The sequence below is a fragment of the Lithobates pipiens genome, unplaced genomic scaffold (genome assembly GCF_037356315.1).
Source record: "Lithobates pipiens isolate NorthernLeopardFrog02 unplaced genomic scaffold, aLitPip1_a1.2 Scaffold_19, whole genome shotgun sequence".
Lineage (NCBI taxonomy): Eukaryota > Metazoa > Chordata > Amphibia > Anura > Ranidae > Lithobates > Lithobates pipiens.
The window spans coordinates 524,832,567-524,856,155 of NW_027507764.1; the positions used below are offsets into that span (position 1 = coordinate 524,832,567).

Sequence of the window (23,589 nt, forward strand, 5' to 3'; positions counted from 1 at the left end):
CCCCTTTAAATGGTTTTATGACAGTCTTGGGCCCCACCATGGTGGCAGAAGGCCAGGGCCCAGTCACAAGTGTAACCTTTGCTGGTAGTTCCGCCAGTGGTATCAGTGTGGACTGTGAATGGTGTCAGTAGGGAAGTAGACGTGGCCAGTAGAGCAGTAGAGATAATCAGGGCAGTGGATGGGATCAGTCGTTTTTATTTTTATTATTTTTTTACCATTATATTTTTTTATTTTACAATTTTATTTTTTATAGTAAAATAAGGAATGAATTTTTATAGTTTAAAAAAAAAATTGATGGGAGGGGAGGCAGTGGAGGGCAGTATGGTGGGGTGGAGGGCAGTATGATGGGTGGGATGGCAGTGGAGAGCAGTATGATGGGAGGGGTGGCAGTGGAGAGCAGTATGATGGGAGGGGTGGCAGTGGAGGTCAGTATGATGGGAGGGGTAGCAGAGGAGGGCAGTATGATAGGGTGGAGGACAGTATAATGGGAGGGGAGGCAGTGGAGAGGGCAGCATGAGGGGAAGGGTGGCAGTGGAGGGCAGTATGAGGAGAGAGAGGGCAGTATGATGAGAGGGGTGTTAGGGGAGGGCAGTATAATGGGAGGGGGCAGTATGATGGGGCGGAGGGCAGTGTTATGGGGGGGGGTGGCAGTGGATGGCAGTATGATGGGAGGGGTGGTAGTGGAGGGCAGTATGATGGGAAGGGAGGCAGCGGAGGGCAGGATGATGGGAGGGGAGGCAGTGGAGGGCAGTATGATGGGAGGGGAGGCAGTGGAGGGCAGTATGATGGGAGGGGTGGTAGTGGAGGGTAGTATGATGGGGTGAAGGGCAGTATAATGGGAGGGGGCAGTATGATAGGGTGGAAGGCAGTATGATGGAAGTGGTGGCAGTGGAGGGCAATATGATGGGAGGGGTGTTAGTGGAGGGCAGTACTATAGGAGGGGTGGTAGTGGAGGGCAGTATAATGGGAGGGGGCAGTGGAAGGCAGTATGATAGGGTGGAGGGCAGTATAATGGGAGGTGTGGTAGTGAAGGGCAGTATAATGGGAGGAATGGTAGTTGAGTGCAGTATGAAGGGGGGAGTGACAGTGGAGGGAAGTATAATGGGAGGGGTGGTAGTTGAGGGCAGTATTATGGGAGGGATGGTAGTGGAGGGCATTATTATGGAGTGGAGGGCAGTATAATGGAAGGGGGGCAGTGGAGGGCAGTAGGATGGGACGGGAGGTAGTGGAGGGCAGTATGATGGGAGGGGTGGTAGTGGAGGGTAGTATGATGGGGTGGATGGCAGTATAATGGGAGGGGGCAGTATGATAGGGTGGAGGGCAGTATGATGTGAGCAGTGGCAGTGGAGGGCAGTATTATAGGAGGTGTGGTAGTGGAGGGCAGTATTATGGGAGGGGTGGTAAGGGACAGCAGTATAATGGGAGGGGGGCTGTAGAGAGCCGTATGATGGGGTGGAGGGCAGTATAATGGGAGGGATGGTAGCAGAGGGCAGTATGATGGGAGGGTGCCAGTGGAGGGCAGTATGATGGGAAGGGTGGTAGTGGAAGGGGAGTATAATGAGAGGGGGGCAGAGTGACCATGAGCATACTCGAGGCAGGGTAAACTTTTCCTACCTTTCTTCCAGCGTCAGGAACAGCCTTCAAGCAAGACCCGAAGTCGGGGGCAGAGCTTAGGCGCGAGGAGGAGGAATCCTCCCATGGCTCACTCGGAATGATGGGGCTCTCCTCCTCGTCATGACATCACTGGTTGCTAGACGGCAGGTATGCCACGTCTAGCAACCAGTTGTTTGGGCAGTGAGCCAGGCAGCGCCTGGGGTTTAACTACTTCCCACCCAGCCAATGTACATAAACGGCTGGGTGGGCGCTCTCTCCTTCTGAGTGGACGCTCAGGAACATCCCTCAGAAAGAGGGGGATCACGCGCGTGCCCGCGCAGCGGCGCGATCCTGATGCGCTAGTGTCACGCGGACACGGCGCATCTCTGATCGGCAGGAGGGCTCTGTGATTGGCCCTCCTGATCACATCATGGCCGTGTCCAATCACAGCTGTCATGTGATGTAAACACAGAGCCTTTTGCTAGGCAATCGGCTCTCCTCTTCTCACACAGAAGTTGTCGGTGAGGAGAGCGGATTGCTGCAGCCAGCTGGTGTTCAGTGAGAATGAGCTTTTTTTTACAGCTTTTTACTCACTGATCACCAACCTAGTGTCACTACACAATGTAAAACACACATCTCCAAAACACATGTCCCCAAAACACATGTCCCCAAATAATAAAAACACATACTGCCTTTGTGATTGAATTGCTGAATTTTGTGCTTAGACATAATATCTTCCAGTTTGATCGAACCCATTACCTCCAGGTACAGGGGGTTGCGATGGGGACTAAATGTGCCTCATCGTATGCCAACCTGTACCTGGGGGGATGGGGAAAAGATCTGTTTTTACGTGATGATGTGATACCTATGATTGAAAACGTTCTTGCCTGGTACAGGTATTTGGACGATATCCTTATTTTTTGGTCTGGAACTGAAGCAGAATTAAATCAATTTTTTCAACTAATTTTGATTAATGACTACAATCTTCGTTTTACTCTGAAGTATGGTAGAAGGGAGGTTGAATTTTTGGATCTTAAGATTAGTGTTAATTCTGATGGTCTGTTGACTTCCTCACTCTTTAGGAAGCCGACGGCTGGAAACACTATTTTACATGCGAATAGCTCACATCCACCGTCATTGGTACGATCTATACCATATGGTCAATATCTCAGGCTTAAACGGAATTGTAGCCAGGAATCAGATTATAAACAAGCAGCTAAAGCTCTTTATGATAGACTTAAAGCGGTAGTAAACCCGCATTTTTTTATTTTTTTTTTTTAAACCTGCAAAGCAAAAGGCATAATGAGCTAGTATGCACCGCATACTAGCTCATTATGAAATACTTACCTTAGAACGAGGCCCCGACATCTCGCCCGATCCACGCCGAGGAAGCCGACATGCTCCCTCGGCGTCTCTTCCGGGTATCGCGGCTCCGGCGCTGTGAGTGGCCGGAGCCGCGATATCGTCACTCCCGCGCGTGCGCGCGGGAGATTTAAATCCGGCCGGACGAGCGCTGCCGGATTTTCGCGGAGAGAACCCCCTTGTGCGCATGCGCCGCTGCAGTCAGCGGCGCATACCGAGGGGAATATCTCCTAAACCGTACAGGTTTAGGAGATATTTTTTTTACCTACAGGTAAGCCTTATTATAGGCTTTCCTGTAGGTAAAAGTTAAAAAAGTGGGTTTACTTCCACTTTAAAATACGTGGATATAGCCATAATAGCTTGAAAAAAGCATATAATTTAGTTCAGCAAAAAAGATAGGAATACTCTTATTTTTTCAAAAAAACCTGTGAAAGAAACTAATACAGTAAGATTGGTCACCAGACACTCTGATCAAAACAAAAAGTTTAGGGATATTATACAAACATTTTGGCCCCTATTATTAGCTGATCCTGTGGTGAAGAAATACGTTAATGAATATCCGGAGATTACCTATAAACGCGCCCCTTCTTTGAAGGATCGATTAGTGCATAGTCACTTTGTTGACCCTGTCAGTGGAACTGAAACAGGGAAATATGGTTCATATCCATGTGGACATTGCGACATGTGTCGATACATGGCTAACTGTAAAAAATTCAAATTGCCCAATGGAAATTGGCATCAACTCAAATCCCATGTGACTTGCTCCACATTGGGCATAGTGTATTTAGCACAGTGCCGGTGTGGAGGATTTTACATAGGGAAGACAAAAAGAGCCTTCTCGATACGTATGCGGGACCATATAAAACCTATCTTAACAAAAAAAATGACCACTGCGATTAGCAGGCATATCGGTACATACCATACGTTTAATCCCGACTATATTAAATTTCAGGCATTAGATCATATTCCACTGTCTTCGAGAGGAGGCAGTGTGGATAGGAAACTATTACAGATAGAGGCAAAATGGATTTTCAATCTAAAGGCAACGAAATTTCCTGGGTTCAATGAAAATTTAAGTTATCGATCATTTCTTTAAAATTGATTGGGATTGTTGTCACTACAAATGACATCCCCCATTCTTTAGATGTGAAGTGATGATCAGGATGTAATATGATGGTTGGAGAGGAAAGAGAAGGGGGGGGGGGGGATTTTGGGTAATAGTATGTGGTAAATTTTCCCCTTTTTTTTTTTTTTTTGTTGTGTTTTTGTATTTGGTCTTTGTTTTTGTCTTTGTTTTTGTTTTTGTTTCTGTATTCTTTTGTTTTCTGCTTTTGTTTAGTTAAAATTACCATATATATTTTTTTCTAAATTTTGCATTTTATTTTAAACTGTAAAGATACTCTACTGGATGCAATTATACTATATTGTGGCAGTTTATGCATTAGCATTTGAAGTTAATGATCTTTATATGTTTATAATCATATGTACTCTTTTCAGGCATGAGATGGGCTCAAATTATGTATCTCCTATTTGATACCAATTTAACATGCGATTCCCCCTTTTTTGGAGAATCGCATGTAATCCTTAGTTCAGATGCGGGGCTTCTGGTCTGCGGCCTGTGTAACTGTGGCATTGGGGAGGAGCATATGGACGCCCAAGGACATCCTAGCTCGGTTTGATTATGTTCAGCCGAGCGGGATGTCCGTGTGTTAGCAGCTTTGCCCGCGTATTAGTTTGGGGAGTTTGTCATCAAAAGGCAGTGCGAACGTTCTGTTTTGAACATCGCACTAGCCGTGCTTGCGCTGTGTATTCAGCGTGACGTTGGATGCCGGTGAATACACCGCTGCATTATGGGAAATGTAGTTTCCCGACGCCATCTTGACCCCCTCGCGCATGTGCATTGCTGCTTTAGACGTCCGCATCGAGCCGGTGACGTCAGACGCCGGCTCGATGGACAGCGGCCTTATATATTGGGACATGATGTTATCCGGCTCAGTTGTGGAGGAGCCGTGCTAGGAGGAAGTTCATGCCCTAAAAACTGGTCAGTATACAATCTTTAATATTATTTGGCTTGGAATAGTTCTTTCTAAGTACTAATTGACTTACCATATATCTTTCTTCTTTAGACACCCTGTAAACAGGTTGTTAAACTTGTTGGGTGCGTTATCTTTCAGGGTTTTGCTTACTTTGAAGGGGCTTCTGGACACTTTTTACTGGCTTAATAACAAACTTATGGACCGTAAGAGCCCATTCACACAGGGGCAACACGACTTGTAGGCGACTTGAGTCAGGCAACTTGGACACGACTTGAGTTAAGATCACAACGCGACTTGGGACGACTTCAAAACGACTTGTGATGACTTCAAGCCCGACTTGGGACGACTTACAAGTCGCCCCAGGCCAGGCGACTTTTGCCGAGGCCAAGCAGAGAATGAGCTCAAGGGGGAACTCCACGGCAAATTTCTGAAAAAAATTTGGCGTGGGTTCCCCCTCCGAGAGCATACCAGGCCCTTAGGTCTGGTATGGATTCCAAGGGGAACCCCCTACGCCGAAAAAACGGCGTGGGGGTCCCCCCCAGATCCACACCAGACCCTTATCCGAGCACGCTACCCGGCCGGCCAGGAAAGGGGGTGGGGACGAGCGGGCGGCCCCCCCCCCTCCTGAGCCGTACCAGGCCGCGTGCCCTCAACATGGGGGGGTGCCTTGGGGGAGGGGGGGCGTGCGGCCCCCCCACCCCAAAGCACCTTGTCCCCATGTCGATGAGGACAAGGGCCTCTTCCCGACAACCCTGGCCGTTGGTTGTCGGGGTCTGCGGGCGGGGGGCTTATCGGAATCCGGGAGCCCCCTTTAATAAGGGGGCCCCCGGATACCGGCCCCCCACCCTATGTGAATGAGTATGGGGTACAATGTACCCCTACCCATTCACCTGTGGAAAAAAAGTACAAAAAAAAAACACAACACAGGGAAAAAATATTTTATTGCACAGCTCCGGGGGTCTTCCGTCTTCGGGGGTCTTCTCGCCGGACTCCTCCGCTATCTTCTTGTAGCTCTTTTACTAGCGGAGGAGTCCGGCTTTCTTCCTCCCCGCCGCCGGCCTCTTCTCCCGACTTCGGGGGTCTTGTCCCCCTCTTCGGTTCTTCTGCTGGGCCACCGCGCCTTCTTATAGCTCTTTTACAAGCGGTGGCCCGGTCTTCTGTCGTCGCCGCCGCCTTCCGTTCTTCTTCTTCTTCTTCTTCTCCAGGAGATGTTGACACGAGGCTCTCTCCGGCCGGAATGCCAGAGCCGCCCTGCGCTGCTACTTATATAGGGACAATGGGGCGGTGTCACATGGGTTGATGTCACATGGGTTGGTCACATGGGTTGATGTCACATGGTAAGGGGGCGGGGTCACCATGTGACATCAACCCATGTGACCAACCCATGTGACATCAACCCATGTGACACCGCCCCATTGTCCCTATATAAGTAGCAGCGCAGGGCGGCTCTGGCATTCCGGCCGGAGAGAGCGTCGTGTCAACATCTCCTGGAGAAGAAGAAGAAGAAGAACGGAAGGCGGCGGCGACGACAGAAGACCGGGCCACCGCCTGTAAAAGAGCTATAAGAAGGCGCGGTGGCCCGGCAGAAGAACCGAAGAGGGGGACAAGACCCCCGAAGTCGGGAGAAGAGGCCGGCGGCGGGGAGGAAGAAAGCCGGACTCCTCCGCTAGTAAAAGAGCTACAAGAAGATAGCGGAGGAGTCCGGCGAGAAGACCCCCGAAGACGGAAGACCCCCGGAGCTGTGCAATAAAATATTTTTTCCCTGTGTTGTGTTTTTTTTTTGTACTTTTTTTCCACAGGTGAATGGGTAGGGGTACATTGTACCCCATACTCATTCACATAGGGTGGGGGGCCGGTATCCGGGGGCCCCCTTATTAAAGGGGGCTCCCGGATTCCGATAAGCCCCCCGCCCGCAGACCCCGACAACCAACGGCCAGGGTTGTCGGGAAGAGGCCCTTGTCCTCATCGACATGGGGACAAGGTGCTTTGGGGTGGGGGGGCCGCACGCCCCCCCTCCCCCAAGGCACCCCCCCCCATGTTGAGGGCACGCGGCCTGGTACGGCTCAGGAGGGGGGGGGGCGCCCGCTCGTCCCCACCCCCTTTCCTGGCCGGCCGGGTAGCGTGCTCGGATAAGGGTCTGGTGTGGATCTGGGGGGGACCCCCACGCCGTTTTTTCGGCGTAGGGGGTTCCCCTTGGAATCCATACCAGACCTAAGGGCCTGGTATGCTCTCGGAGGGGGAACCCACGCCAAATTTTTTTCAGAAATTTGCCGTGGAGTTCCCCCTTGAGAGCTGATAATTCTGTCAAAGTCGCCTCCGTATAAACGGAGATCCGACTTGGAGGCGATCTCCATTGAAATCAATGGGTACCGGTCGCCTACAAGTCGGATAGAAGTAGTACAGGAACCTTTTCTGAAGTCGGAGCGACTTCAGTAGTGTGCATTAAGACGGCTCTCATTCACTTACATTGCTTTTTAAATGTTGTCCGACCTGAGGCGACCTGAGGCGACTAGGGGCGACCTGAAGTCGGATCAGGAGTTGCCCCTGTGTGAATGGGCTCTAAAAAGGAATCTTTATTTCAGCCTTGTTTATGTAAGTTGATGAATTTAAATAAATTTGCTCCCTAAGTATACAAATAGACAACATGATTAAACAAAAATGATTACTAGATATATTAGAATAATGCTGATATTGCTGCAAGACTATTTTTTGAAAGATAATTTAAAATGTTAGAATATTGTCCCCTATAAAATACCTTTAAATTACCAAAAAAATTTATATTTTTCTTTATTAATTTGTCCCGATTAGTCGCTGTCTGTGCCCTCCTTGCTACATCACTTGGCTGTCGGGCTTGTTGCCCTGCATCTTCTATATCATCTGGAAAATTTCTTTGGCGTCGATTGGGGTGGTGAAGTGGGGGTAAGCATACCTCTCCATTTTTTGAGCCTTACTCATGTCTGTTAATAACAATATATTTGTTGGTTATATGTAGAAAATTATGTCAACAATTGGAATTTGTAAATTTAATTAATGTTTTTTTTTTTCTTATTTGATTTTGTTATTTTGGTAGTTGGCTTATCCTCTGATGAAGCAATAAGCGAAACATGTCGGGATAAATCAATCACAACTACCTCAACCATACCTCTTGTTGGACCCCAAAGTTGTATACAATATTTTTAGTATGATTATATAGATTGTCTCTATGTTTTTATGAGATTTGTATAATAAAATATTTATAGTAAAAAACTTTTATCTATATAAACAAAAACTTTATTGTTTTGATTATTGCACCATTAATGTCCCATCTCCCTGGTTTGGTTTTTCCAAAAAAACTTCATTAATAAAAACACATGTCCCCCACATATGTCCCACTAAAATCACATGTCCCAATGATTATCTGCACACATATGTCCGTGATCACCTGCGCACATCTGTACATGATCATTTGCGTACATCTGTCAGTGATCACATTAATCAATTATTATACACTTAACAGAATTTTTCTTTTTTAACAAAAACATGTAGCAGAATACATTTTGACTTCAATTTATGACAAAATTTGATTTTATTGGATTTGTTGTAAAATAGAAAGAAGAAAAAATTGTTTTTATTCCAAATTTCCGGTCTTTTTTCGCAAAAAAATAAAAAACAGAGTCGTGAATAAATACCATCAAAAGAAAGCTCTATTTGTGCGAACAAAATGATAAAAACTTAATTTGGGTACAGTGTAGCATGACCGTGCAATTGTCATTGAAAGTGCGAGAGCGCTGAAAGCTGAAAATTGGTCTGGGAAGAAAGGGCCCAGTATTGATGTGGTTAAAAATAAAACTGGTCTCGGCCAGCAGTACACCGAGCAATGAGGGACAGTGGCTATGTGGTGGCATTTTTTAGGGGGAATCAGATCAGCCAAGGGTGCAATTCCGGGACATTGTATTGTCCCGGAATCAAGGTGCTCGGGACGCTGGACAGACCTCCCAAGGCTGGACTAGGTGGGAGGTATGGTGTCATGTCAATTTTGGAAATGAACATCTAACTATTCCTTTCTTAACATTTTATTTCTTCTATAAACAGGAAAAACCAGCTCGTTGCCTGCTTTCCATGATCGTTGTTTCTGTTCCTCCCCTCACACCTTTTAGTTAGTAAAAATCACTATGACTCAGCAGTACTTGCTTTCTATAAAAACAATTGGCACTGAAGTCTAGAGCAGTCAGCAGGGAGAGATACTACACTACTAATTTCTGACAACAGCACATTAGCTGATCAAGCAATAGTAAGTACCACAGATCTTCACTTCTTTTGCCAAACTGTCTATGGCTGTTAGTTCTCCTTGCTTTACTACAGTCAGGTACAATTTTATCAAGGAATGCTAGTACAACTGAATACAGAATATACAAGGAATTGATATGAACTCAGAGAGTCTTGTACAGAATAATCCTCCAGAAAGACTGATTTTTTAAATTGAAACGCTATTTTAAGAATGGTTTTACTTTAATTGAATCATTTGTGAAACATTTAACATTGCAGTGCTTAAAATAAGAGGCTGTTCATGCAAGCTGCAATAATAAAAAAAAAAATACACCAATATAAAAAATATAGCTCTCTACCTCCTGATATTTGTCCATGGCTGATAGCTTTCCTTGTTTGACCAAGGTCAGGTAGCATTTAAACTTGCAATCTTATCAGTTAAAGAATGCCAATGCGAATCAATACAGACAATACAGAAAATTGATCTGAGAGTGAGTTTTGCACAGAATAATCTGTCAGAATGGCTAGCGGTTGATTTACTAAAGGCAAACAGACTGCATTTTGCAGGGGCAGTTGCGCTCATTTACCCCAGTGCTTAGTGAATGTGGTGAAGCTTCACTTTGTAAAGAATACTCAATCTGGTGCAAAGAATTGGTTGATGGGAGTCAGCAGAGCGTCACCATATTCCCTAAGCTGTGGGTAAAATGACTGCAACTGTACTTGCAAAGTACAGTCTATTTACCTTCAGTAAATCAACCCCTATGATTTTTGAAATGTAAAAAATGTGATTTATTTTAATGTTATCACTGCTGAATTTAGAAATGCGGTACCTTAAATAAGAGTTTGTTGCAATTTTGAAATAAGAAAGAGACTGTACTTGCAACCTTTAATTTTGACAACTACAAAAAAAAAAAAAAACCCCTACTAAAAACAATTGCAAAAAACAACTACTAAAAAAAGAAAAAAATCCCACCAGTGGTAAAATTAAGCAACTAACTAAGTATTAAAAAAAATCCCAATGATCCAAAAAGTGTAGAACCAATGAGCCTAATAATAAGCCTGTAATATATATATAAATATAGATAGATCTAATATATATATATATATATATATATATATATATATATATATATATATATATATATATATATATATATATATATATATATTGCGCCACGATTGACTGAATAATTTTTGAATGATGCCCCTTGGCTGAACCATTTTCCGTCTTTTCATGAGCTCCAAAAGTCTAATAGTCTACAGTATTAAAGAATTCAGGGCAATGTTTGGGATAGATAGCAAGATAAATAAATGTTTTAGTCCACTTGCTTTGCTGCGTGTTCCAGGTAATTTCACCTCGGGACTGGTTATTGCTCTAAGATGTTTGTAGAAATAACTTGGGCACCAGTCACTTTATAGACATAGATTGAACATAAATTTATTTTCAGCTCGACGTGTATAGGAAAGAACAATCAGGATACCCCACATCACACCATGGGGTTGATTTAGTAAAGTTAAATATACAGTTCATTTTGTACGGGATATTGCCCTAGAGCTTAGTAAATATCATGAAGTTTAACTTTGAAAAGAATATCCAATCATATGCAAGAAAAATGAAAAATAACTAAACGCATATTTGCTTGCACATGATTGGATGTTGGAAGCCAGTAGAGCTTTACCTCATTTACCCAGCTCTGTGGCAAATTCCCTTGCAAAATGATGTGATTCCGAGTATCCTGATTGTTCTTTCCTATATATTTTGGGCTGTAAACCCTCTGTTGGTTGAACTGGATGGACTTGTGTCTTTTTTCAACCAGATTAGGTATGTAACTATTTAATCCCCATGACTCAGACACAGGCTGGCTTCTGTATTCTGGTCATTTCTCTGCTCCTCAAGATATTCTCTGCTCTAGTGCAACTATGTTGGCTTCTGTGTGCCCTGTGTTAGCTCACCAACTCATGCCACTATTAAAAACTCCTGTGTGACTGGCTGGCTTGATAAATATTCATGAATCAGAAGTTAACCCCTTAACAGCAGCTTAGGCATACTAAAAAGTAAAGAAATACCTAGGCAGCCTGCAGCCGTAAACTGGCCATACATGCATATATTTCTCCATCCATGTTAAACCGCGTAGAAGGATGAATCTACTCTGCCAGCTATTATATTTTGGACAGCTGGTAGAGGCACCACCATATCCTTCAGTACACTGGCATGAGCTATGGGTGGGGAGTGGATTTGAGCTAGATACACTCCTGGTTCAAGGTTCTCACCATTGAAGTAGAATTTTGATCAAACTCTGTCTAGCCTTAAAACTGTTCCCATCCCCTTCCTAAAACCTATTCTACCTAACCTGTGCAAGGGTGGATTGAATCTACCTGCGGCGTAAAACTTTCTGTATTTTCCTCTGCGGGTTTTGAGCACAATGCAGGCACTTTTACAATGCAGTCACTTTTTTCCCCTTGCTTTCCTGAACTTTAATGGAATGTCACAAAGTCACAATTTTAGAGATAGTTAGGTTTTGCCTGCAATTCCACTTTAATCTTTTCAGCTACTGGCCAAAGTGAAAGACTCCGGCAACCCCTTTATAAAAGATATTTGTTTTCTTTGCAAAGAAAATTTCCTTGCCGTGTTGGGCACCAAAATATAACCTGCAGATCACAGAAGTACTGAACACACTACATATAGCAAGGTCCCCAAATTTACATATCCATGTTATTTTTAATGTTATGTTTAATAATTGAGTTCCTTTATTTCTTCTTGTTTTGCAGTGTCTGGATTTGTTTTAACTTATTTCCCACTGAGAGGTAAGTAAATTACTTCTTACTAGTGTATTTTTTTATATTCCTTTTACAGGCTACCATATCCAAATTGCATATCCAAACCCAGCGGCGGCCAGTGCATAAGGGACGCCACCCCCCTAATCTGCATGCGCCTCCCCCCTAATCTCCATTCCGGGGTCCAGACATATAGATTTCTACGAGTTTATTTAATTTTTGAAGCACATGCCTGAGGCTCTAATTGGCTTCAAAAAGGTTGAGCTCAAGTCACAGAGCACCGCTTCCTGTACTCAACCACTTGTGACATTAGCGAGTCAACATTCGCTATTGTCTTCTGGATTTTCCTCCCGGCCAATCAGGAAAGGGAGTGGGTCTTAGGACCGGATTGGCTGGGGCAGCCGCGACCTGGATGGGGTAAGTGCGGACCTGGTGGGGGGGTTTGTTTGCCGCCCACCCCCCCACAAAAAAAGGAGCACCAGCCGCCGCTGTCCAAACCATTAGCATCTAATAAAACTACAATGCATGTTGGCAGGTCTTAGCACCCATCAGCATCTCCCTTCCCCTATTATTATTGTTATTATTATTAATAAACATTGTGTGTGTGTGTGTGTGTGTGTGTGTGTGTGTATAAATATATATATATATATATATAATATTTTGTAAAAAAATTTTTTTACATTTTTGTAAATATTTTATGACATCTTTTCATGTGACGGCACTTATGAAATTACACTTTGCTACAATGTAAAGTAGTGAGTGTACAGCTTGTATAACAGTGCAAGTTTGCTGTCCCCTCAAAATAACTTAACACACAGCCATTAATGTCTAAACCGCTGCCAACAAAAGTGAGTACACCCCTAAGTGAACATGTCCAAATGGGGCCCAATTAGCCACTGTCCCTCCCTGGTGTCATGTGACTCATTAGTGTTACAAGGTCTCAGGTGTAAATGGGAAGCAGGTGTGTTAAATTTGGTGTTATCGCTCTCACTCTCTCATACTGGTTACTAGAAGATCAACATGGCACCTCATGGCCAAGAACTCTGAGGATTTGGAAAAAAGAATTGTTGCTCTACATAAAGATGGCCTAGGCTATAAAAAGATTGCCAAGACCCTGAAACTGAGCTGTGGCGTGGTGGCCAAGACCATACAGTGGTTTAACAGGACAGGTTCCACTCAGAACAGGCCTCGCTATGGTCGACCAAAGAAGTTGAGTGCACGTGCTCAGCGTCATATACAGAGGTTGTCTTTGGAAAATAGACATATGAATGTTGCCAGCATTGCTGCAGAGGTTGAAGGAGGGGGCGGAGGGGGGGGGGTCAGCCTGTCAGTGCTCCGATCATACGCTGCACGCTGCATAAAATTGGTCTGCATAGTCGTCCCAGAAAGAAGCCTGTTCTAAAGATGATGCTCAAGAAAGCCAGCAGTTTGCTGAAGACAAGCAGACTAAGGACATGGATTACTGGAACCATGTCTTATAGTCTGATGAGACCAGGATAAACTTATTTGGTTCAGATGGTGTCAAGCATGTGTTGCAGCAACCAGGTGAGGAGTACAAAGACAAGTGTGTCTTGCCTACAGTCAAGCATGGTGGTGGAAGTGTCATGGTCTGGGGCTCCATGATTGCTTTCAGCACTGGGGAGCTACAATTCATTGAGGGAACCATGAATGCCAACATGTACTGTGACATACTGAAGCAGAGCATGATCCCCTCCCCTTGGAGACTGAGCTGCCAACTGCCAATTCCAACATAACGACCCCAAACGCATCTCCAAGATGACTACTGCCTTGCTAAAGAAGCTGACGGTAAAGGTTATGGACTGACCAAGCATGTCTCCAGACCTAAACCCTATTGAGCATCTGTGGAATGGAAGGTGGAAGAGCGCAAGTTCTTTAACATCCACTAGCTCCATGATGTCATCATGGAGGAGTGGAAGAGGACTCCAGTGTCAACCTCTGAAGCTCTGGTGAACTTCATGCCCAAGAGGGTTAAGGCAGTGCTGGAAAATAATGGTGGCCACACAAAATATTGACACTTTGAGCCAAATTTGGACATTTTCACTTAAGGGTGTACTCCCTTTTGTTGCCAGTGGTTTAGACATGAATGGCTGTGTGTTGATTTATTTTGAGAAGACAGCAGATTTACACTGTTATACAAGCTATACAGTCACTATTTTATATTGTAGCAAAGTGTAATTTCTTCAGTGTTGTCACATGAAAATTAAATATACACAAAATTTAAATAAGTTTTGCCTTTAGTTTAGCTTTGAGAACTTTAAGATTGACCACTTAATAATGTTGTTGTGGTGTTTGTTTTAATTCCCAGAACTCGTTCATTACTGTGTTTCAATGTAATTACTTTTAAAAAAAAGTGAAGAATGTGTTAACCATGGTAAAAAAAATAAATCCAACTGTTATTAATTTAGCTCCTGTTTATTAAATCTGTATGTTTACCAATAGGAAGAGGGGAACCCATTCGTCTGATCTTGGCTGATAATGGCGCTAAGTGGACTGAGGATGTGATACAGCTTCCTGATTGGTTTGGTGGAAAATGTCCTTTGAAGAAAGAAGCAGTAAGTTCATTTTAAAACCTTTTTTTTAGGCACCTAGAGACATTAGATGATCCCCTACCTACTATTCCAGCAGAAGTGTAAGATGACTGTGATGTCTATGAAGTATCAAATATCTTAGAAAGTACCTCTGGCAAAGCTAAGAAATAGTGGTAGGAGTGTTGGTTTGGTTGGAAGTTTTTCCACCAAGGTTCCACGAACATAAAAGCAGTGTTGGGAATGACTGATTTTTTTTTATGGGACTGTTGAGCCATGATAGAATTTTTTTCCCCTAAATCTGATATTATCTTTCCCAGGTGTTTGGTCAGCTGCCTCAGTTCAGTGATGGAGACTTTGTTCTGTATCAGAGCAACACCATCCTGAGATACTTAGGACGCAAATTTGGTAAGTCTATTTATTGCATACCACTGCTATATACTTTTTTTCTTTTTTCTGAATAATTTCCCAAATGGATCATGCTTCTATTTTACCCAATAGCAGGAGCACAAAAACTTGGATGTATACTGTGTACTTGGAAAACAATGGTTCACAACCCTATCTTCATTAAGCACAGTATCCATTTGTAGTCAGCTTCAGAAAAAGTTGGATGTATAAAGGTTTTTGGGTAGAGCTGTTGCATAAAGCAAAGCTAAATACTACATTTAGTTTTACCCCTCTCCAGAACCAAAATGCAGTGAGAATTCATTCAAGTCAGCTACTTTTTCACATTCTACATGAGCTTTTAAAACCCTTTTTAAAGAACACAATTTTACTAGATCCTGTCCTGATGTTGGGTAGAACACAGCAGTTACTGCCTAATCCTTTCACCTTCAACCCTTCCACACTGTCCCCCATGGCATGAATTAAAGTAAAGCCAAAACTTTTTTGAATGGGTAAAATTCCTGTGGCAAGGCACAACTGGAAGTAAGAGGAAGTCACTACAAAGTATGGAAAATGTTCTACAAACTAAAACGCTACACACTGAGAAAAACATCCTCTATTACGTCAACAATTCAAATTTTTTTTTTCTCCTTTTCCAGTCCTATCAGTATCATCCAGTATCCAGACAATGGTCACTGGAATAGAGAATGAATCTCTTGCACAGTACAGTGATAAAAACAAGACAAAGGTTCTACCCCTTTCTTACTTTATCCAAAGACACATTAGAGTTGCTATACTTGCTTACTCTTTCCAGACACAGTACAGTAGGTGCCAATAGATCTGCACTGCAACACACAACATATACTGTGTGTTGTGAAAAGAAAAAAAAAAGTCCAGGTCGGGTTTTTGTTCATTTGACATATGTTGGCAGTGCATTATAAATTAAAAATTTTAATTGCCTGTAATAAATGTTTCATTTATTTACTTAGTTTGGTATATTACAACTGGTAAAACTGATAACTACAGCATCATTCTAGCCCAGGGGAGATCATAATTAATTTTAAGATTTATATTAAGTAAACGACAGTCATCTAGGTTAATAGAACTGCTATACATAGTAAAGAAATATTAAAACTACAATCATGTTGGACACAAAAAAGAACAATGAAACTATTAGTACCCTTGATGAGCCCAGTATAGCTCTTGGAAAGCTTTAAGACAAGGTAAAAGGGGACATAATTTCTTTTTATTTTAAAGTAAAAGACGCATTAACTAGTGAAAGGCCAATGCATTAGGTGCTACTACAGTAGACATCTTTTTTTGCGCTCTAAAAAAGTAACAGGATGTGCTGGAACTAGAGAGAGCCCAGAGAAGGACAGCAAAACTAATAAAGGGACTGGAGGACCTTAGTTATGAGAAAAGTTTATGAGCATTGAACTTGTTCTCTCTGGAGTAGAGTTGTTTGAGAGGGGATAGGATTTCAACAAACAAATACTGTACTGGTGACCCCACAATAGGGATAAAACTTTTCCACGAAAGGGAAGTTAATAAGACACATGGCCATTCACTAAAATAAGAGTTAAATAGGTTTAACCTTAAACTGTCTAGAGGGTTCTTTACTGTAAGAGCGGTTAGGATGTGGAATTATCTTCCACAGGCAGTGGTTTCAGCGGGGAGCATCAATCATTTCAAAAAACTATTAGATAAGCACCCGAACAACCACAACATACAGGGATATACAATGTAATAAAAAAAATCACACACATGTAGGTAGGACTTGATGGACTTGTGTCTTTTTTCAACCTTGCCTACTATGTTACAGTAACAGTAAAAGTTAAGAGTAGTCAGTTACTTTTGCCTCCTAAGCCTGCCACCTCAGGTATATATCACAAGAAATAGAGATAAACCAATAAGCCTAATTGTATACTGTTTGAGAAAATCTTGCAAATTAGGCTAGTCAATAAAATATACAATCTACAAGAGAAGATGATTATCCGTATATAACAAGCACTTCTCAATAATGATTTTATGTAGCTTTACTTATACACTTTCTTCTTGTCATTTAGGTGTTGCTGGAAGCAAAGATCAAGAGGTCGCTGTCATTGACATGATAAACGATGGGGTGGAAGACCTTAGACTGAAGTACAGCCGCTTCATGTTCTCTGAATTTGTACGTATGGGCCAAAAAGCAATATTTGAAAAAAATATTTTACATGTGTAACAGAATAGGTAATTGTCTAAATGATAGGCCAGGGAGTAACTGTAATGCCGCGTACACATGATCGGACTTCCCGGCAGACTAGGTCCGATGGGATCAGTCCGTCGGACAATCCGATCGTGTGTGGGCTAGTCTGATCGTTTTTCAGAAAAGAAATCAGACGGACCTAGAAATAGAACATGTTTCAAATGTATTCGACGGACTCAGTTCCGACGGACTAAAAATCGGGAAAACCATTTGTCTGTGTGCTAGTCTGACGGACCAAATATGACGCAAGGTCAGCTATTGGCTACTGGCTATTGAACTTCCTTGTTTCGTCACGTTTACGTCATCATGTTCAAAGCAAACGGACTTTCAAACGTACTTAGTCCATTCGTGTGTGGCCAAGTCGTTAGTTCGGAAAGTCAGTCGGAACTCCGCCGAAAGTCCGTCGGGAAGACCGTCGGACCTAGTCTGCTGGAAAGTCAGGTCGTGTTTACGCGGCATAAGTTGCAGTCTAATAAATAAGTGCAAAGTTAGAAGCAACAATGCAAAGTAAATTTGAGATGAGCATACATACACTGCAGAATATTACAAAACAGATGATGAAATCTGCACAAACGTGGACTCTTCACAGAGTGGCTCAGTCAGGGTAACAAGTGGCTGCATACTATAATTGTCTATGAGAGAAACTACAACAGCTCGGAATCCCTGCATCAGTAAAACAGTTCAGAACACAAACAACTACTTGCACTTATAAAAATAAATAAATAAAAATCCCTCTTAGGCTGGCCATACATGGTTGAATTTCGAAAGAATTTTCTTTTGAAAATCAGAAAATTTGTGTGGTTTGTGATCCGATGGTGCCACCATTGATTTCGAAATTCGGCCAACCAAGCCTTCAATTTCACCTCATGTTGCTACAGAAAAGAATTTTCGTGGCTGGAAATCTTTTTTTTCTTTCGAGGAATTTTCTTTTCTTGCAAATGCGCATTTCTTTTTTGATTACATTTCCCTCACTATTCTCCCATCATTGATTAGAAAATCGTTTGTTTTTCAAAAAAATTCAAACATGTCCAATTACTCAAATTTGATTGCTGCATGAAAATCGGCTGTTGCTGCAGCCCACTAATGGTGCAAAATACAAACGAAAATTCTTAGATAAAATTATTTCGAAATTTGATCCATGTACGGCCTGCCTTAATGAAGTCCAGAGTAGCTCTGGTACTACTGCTGATCCCCAGAGAAGCTGCATGCTACTAGGTTCTCGTCTGGCTGCCCCCACACTGGTTCTGACATTGGAGTGCTATTCACCTAGCTATTTTAGGCTAATAGGTGAGGAAGTGATAAACAAATTGTATGGGGGGCTGGGCACTGCCCTGAGGAACATGTACCAAGTAAATTATTATTATTTTTTTTAGTTCAATTTGTTGGGGAGCAGCAATTTTAGTAATGCTTAAAGTGAAACTGTAAAAATGCAAAATTCTTTTAAAAAACACGCCTGGGGATGCCAGGTATACAACCTACTACAGCAAAACTGACACTTACAAAGAACAAAAAAATGCTGTTTAAATTGGCAGGAATGACAGATTTGGCTACCAACTTCCTTTTGTAACAATAATGGCTGGGGATTTCTCTTCATCTATACCAGATACTGTATATCCTAAATGAGGGTTTGGTATAGATGTTAATGGGGAACACCGCACACAATAAATAAAATACAAGTCTGACATGGAAGTCAAAGGGTACCCTGTGCAAAAAAAAATGTCATGGGTTCCCCAAAAATTCATACCAGACCCTTATCTGAACATGCAGCCTGCCATGCCAGGAAAGGTACAGGAAGGTGAACATGCAACCCTCCCCTTCCTGAACCACACCAGGTAATTTGCTCTCAAGAAGGGGGGGGGTTGTAATTGCTCAAATAGAAATACTACAATATATGACGCGCCCAATCAAATGACAAAGAGTGTAATGGTCAGAAGAATGCACAAACCAAAGTTCAGAATGAATCTCGAGGGCATCCCTATTGCACACATTTTTTTTCTCCTTTCAGTGCTTCCTCTATCTGCCGAATTTGTTGTGCGCAGGTAATCATGGGCATTTCATAGATCTGGTTCACACCTATACATTTTTTAGTGCATTTTGCAGAAATGCACTACAGTCCATTTAACTTGATTTCCTAGGGGACACGTTCACATCTGACGCTACTTTTGGAAAGGGTCAGGGACTTTTTGAAAAGCAAAACGGTATGTGTTTGGTTCAATAGACCTTAATGGAGAAGCTGTAAAAAAGCATGTTTTTGCTGCATTTATGCCGCATTTTGCATTTTTAATCTGCCCAATAACAAATTTGGCCAAATGAAAAAAGCATAAAAACATAAAACGCATCAAAAAAAGCATTGCAGAAATGGATCACTGTGAACAGGCCTAAATTAGAGTTAAACACAAAAATGGGATAGGAAATGGTCTTCAATATAAATAGACTGAATACAAGTTATTACAATTACTGGGATGTTCTTATTATAGTCACTTTTGTTTAACAGGAAACTGGGAAGGAGAAGTATGAAAAGGATCTACCAAATCAGCTATCAGCATTTGAAAGGATCCTTTCTAAGAATTCTAATGGAACCAAGTTTCTGGTGGGAGACAAGGTAACTCAGCAGCTAACATCAGTAAAGTAAACTGAGTAAAAGATCTGAGGAGAGGAACTATATGGGTTTAATTGGTATTGCTGATGTTAAGTCCACATACTGTATATCAGAACACCTGATAAGCACAAGAACACCAGACCCTAACTTCAATAAAAATCATTGAAAGAGAAGAACACCAGACCCAAACCACATAGATGATTTTTAGCAGTGTAACCAAAAATCATCCATTGCACTGGTTATGTATTGAATGAATCATTGCTAAAAAAACTTCTAAGGCCCCTTTCACACTACAGATCCATTCAGATCCGCCTGTCAGTTTTTCAGGCGGACCTGAACGGATGCTCCATAGAGCTCTATGGAGCGTCGAATGTCAGCGATGACATGTCCGTTGACATCCGACCCGCTCCGATCCGAAAAAGGGTGACGGAGGAAAAAGCTATTTTTCCATCCGACATCGGATCGGGTGACGATGGACACTGCGGTCCGTCGTCACCCGATCTCCCATAGGGGAGAACAGCGCTGTGACAGGTCCGTCCCTGCGCAGTGTGCAGAGATGGATCCGTCCTCTCCCTGCTCAGCGGAGATCGCTCCAGCGATCCCTGCTGAGCAAGCGGATATCCCCGGGGAAGATCACCACTGATCCTCCCCGTGTGAAAGGACCCTAACAATGTGATCACAATTAGTAATTGGCCAAACATTCTTGTTTAGATTTTTGAGAAGGGAGAAGGAGATGGCACTAAGCATGATGTAGAGGAAGCAATAGTGTTGATTTACTAAAACTTGAAAGTGCAAATCAGGTGCAGCTCGGCACGGTAGCCGATCCGCTTCTAACTACAGCTGACAAAAAAACTGGAAGCTGATTGGTTTCTATGCAGAGCTGTGCCAAATTTTGCACTCGTCAGTTTTAGTAAATCAAGTGCATTGTGAATGGATATTGAATGATCTGTCAGACCTGTGTCCACTGAGCATTGGCCTGTCAGTAGCTGCTCCACAGAGATTAGATAACTGCTTGATCTGGCCAGATTAGGCACCTTTATACATACACTATATTGTCAAAAGTATTGGGACACCTGCCTTTACACACATGAACTTTAATGGCATCCCAGTCTTAGTCTGTAGGGTTCAAAATTGAGTTGGACCACCCTTTGCAGCTATAACAGCTTCAACTCTTCTGGGAAGGCTGTCCACAAGGTTTAGGAGTGTGTCTATATGAATGTTTGACCATTCTTCTAGAAGCGCATTTGTGAAGTCAGGCATTGATGTTGGATGAGAAGGCCTGGCTAGCAGTCTCCACTCTAATTCATCCCAAGGGTTGAGGTCAGGACTCTGTACAGGCTAGTCAAGTTCCTCCACCCAAAACCCGCTCATCTATGTCTTTATGGACCTTGTTTTGTGCACTGGTCCAAATAATTTGGTGGAGGGGGTATTATGGTGTGGGGTTGTTTTTCAGGGGTCAGGCTTGGCCCCTTAGTTCCAGTGAAAGGAATTCTTAAGGCGTCAGCACACCAAGGCATTTTGGGCAATTTCCTGCTCCCAACTTTGTGGGAACAGTTTGGGGATGGCCCCTTCCTGTTACAACATGACCGCGCACCAGTGCACAAAGCAAGGTCCATAAAGACATAGATTAGCGAGTTTGGGATGGAGGAACTTGACTGGCCTGCACAATTTCTTCAATTTCTTTTTTTAGAGTTCTGACCTCAACCCTATAGAAAAACTTTGGGATGAATTAAAGCTGAGAATGCGAGCCAGGCCTACTCATCCAACATCAGTGCCTGACCTCACAAATGTGCTTCTGGAAGAATGGTCAAACATTCCCATAGACACTCCCAAACCTTGTGGACAGCCTTCCCAGAAGAGTTGAAGCTGTTATAGCATTTATGTGCATGTAAAGGCAGGCATCCCAATACTTTTGACAATATAGTGTATATTAGCCAACTTCAGCCTGGTGCTCCAGTGAGCACTGGAGGGGCAGTGCAGAGCGAACTGAGATCTGAGTGATAAGTGTTCATGTGATCGCTCATTTCTCAGGCTTGGAGCCAGTGGGGACATCATTCAATTTTAATTGTTACAAAATAGAAATAAACAAGAAAATAATTAGGGGAAATAAAAAGTTAATGGAAAAAGTGAACAAGTCAATTAGGACTGTTTAGGAAAAACAATAGGTTAATGAGGAGTTAAATAGGAACAAAAAAAAACCAACTTATTTTTATACTTGTTTGTTAGGTTGCTTTAACTGATATCCTAAACAGATTGATCTGCAGATTAATAAAACGTAGTAGATACAAATGTAACAATGTTATACAGCAGTTTATGGCTATCATGTTGACAGCTGGGAATTGCCAGCAACTAATGGTACATAAAACTAGGGCAAGAGCCAACATTTGCTGTGCAGAGGTGTACTGAAGTCCTACAGACAATTACAGACACTCTATCCTCAGGGCAGTTGATCTCTCTCCTGATACTACAGCTGTCACACAGACAACACAGTGGCTTATGAGTTTGTTGGCCTGCGAGGACAGAGCCTGATGGGGATTCATGGTTCACACACTTGTACACACTAGTTCCCCATCAGGTCCGCTTCCCTTGTAATTGACAACAGGCAATAAGGGGATTCAATAGGCAACAGACAGCCTGCTATTGATCCTCCCATTTCTTTCTTTCAATTACAATGGGAGCAAATAAGATGGGGAACTAGCCCTTCATATTCTCCTTTGGCTCCACCTACTGTCGCTGCTTGCTAGGAGCCTGTCTATGAAGCCAACATCATCCTTGACAACCAGTAATAGGTGGGGAGGGGAAGAGTAAATGCTGTTCTGATACAGTGTACAGAGACAGGCACTCTGTATGCCAAGTTTGAGTAAATAGGTCATTATTATTTGAATTTGGTGCAGCTATAGATTGCTGACAGAATATTATTATCACTGTATAAAGTAAAGATGGGATGATCACAAATGTTTCTTTCTACAGATTTCCTATGCAGACTACAACCTCCTGGACATCCTTCATTGTCACCTCAATATCTTCCCAGACTGTCTGTCTTCATTCCCCCTCCTTACTGCATACAAAGCCCGCATTTCATCACGAAGCAATCTCAGTGAATATCTGAACTCCGAGGACTGTAAAAGCAGACCATTTTTTCCAAAACGAGGCTAAATACTATTGGTCCATGTTGACTTACCATACAGAAGTCTACCTCGTATATTATTTAGAGTAAACCATGTCATTCCCCTTGCTATGCCATTAATGTTTTGAGCTCTTCATTGCTCCCTTTCTCATGTCACAGTACTCTTGCAGTACCTAGATGGCAGCTGTGAAGCTCTCTGTAAAAATGCACTTCACTTTCATCAGGGATCACTAGAGAACTGTGACATGAGAGAGAGAGAGAGAGAGAGAGAGAGCAATAACAAGTTTATAACAGCCTCATTGTCAGGATCTGGACCTCGTAGTAACTCTAAATTTGTGATGTTTTTAAAAAATAAAAATAAAATCATTTTCACCCTGGTTTTGTACTTTTTCTTTACATATTGTGATATAGGCTGCTATTTTTATTATAGATTTTAATACTTATCATTACTAATTTAAGAAAAGCACTCCACCATGTAACAAAAAATATTAGCTGCAGTAGTCTCCCCTCCTTGTTGACGAAGTAGAAATAAAAATGAATACTCCTTAAAATCTTAGTAAGATTGGCCATAAATTATACAGTTTTCCTTTAGATTTACCAAAACCATATAATATGTGGCCAAACCTAAACACTTACAATTTGTAAGCAGTCAGGCAGGCCGGCCCTTGCACTACATA

General features: G+C 42.6%; 1 protein-coding gene across 1 annotated transcript; it reads left to right on the top strand.

Annotated features, from left to right (window-relative positions):
- Positions 1–9,131: 9,131 nt before the first annotated feature.
- On the top strand, positions 9,132–23,289 carry LOC143997527 (glutathione S-transferase P 1-like). The gene is made up of 7 exons (XM_077493181.1): positions 9,132–9,261; positions 12,006–12,041; positions 14,472–14,584; positions 14,878–14,965; positions 17,008–17,111; positions 19,681–19,788; positions 22,756–23,289. Coding segments are annotated over exons 1-7 (636 nt in total). The 5' UTR covers positions 9,132–9,260; the 3' UTR covers positions 22,942–23,289.
- Positions 23,290–23,589: the final 300 nt, after the last annotated feature.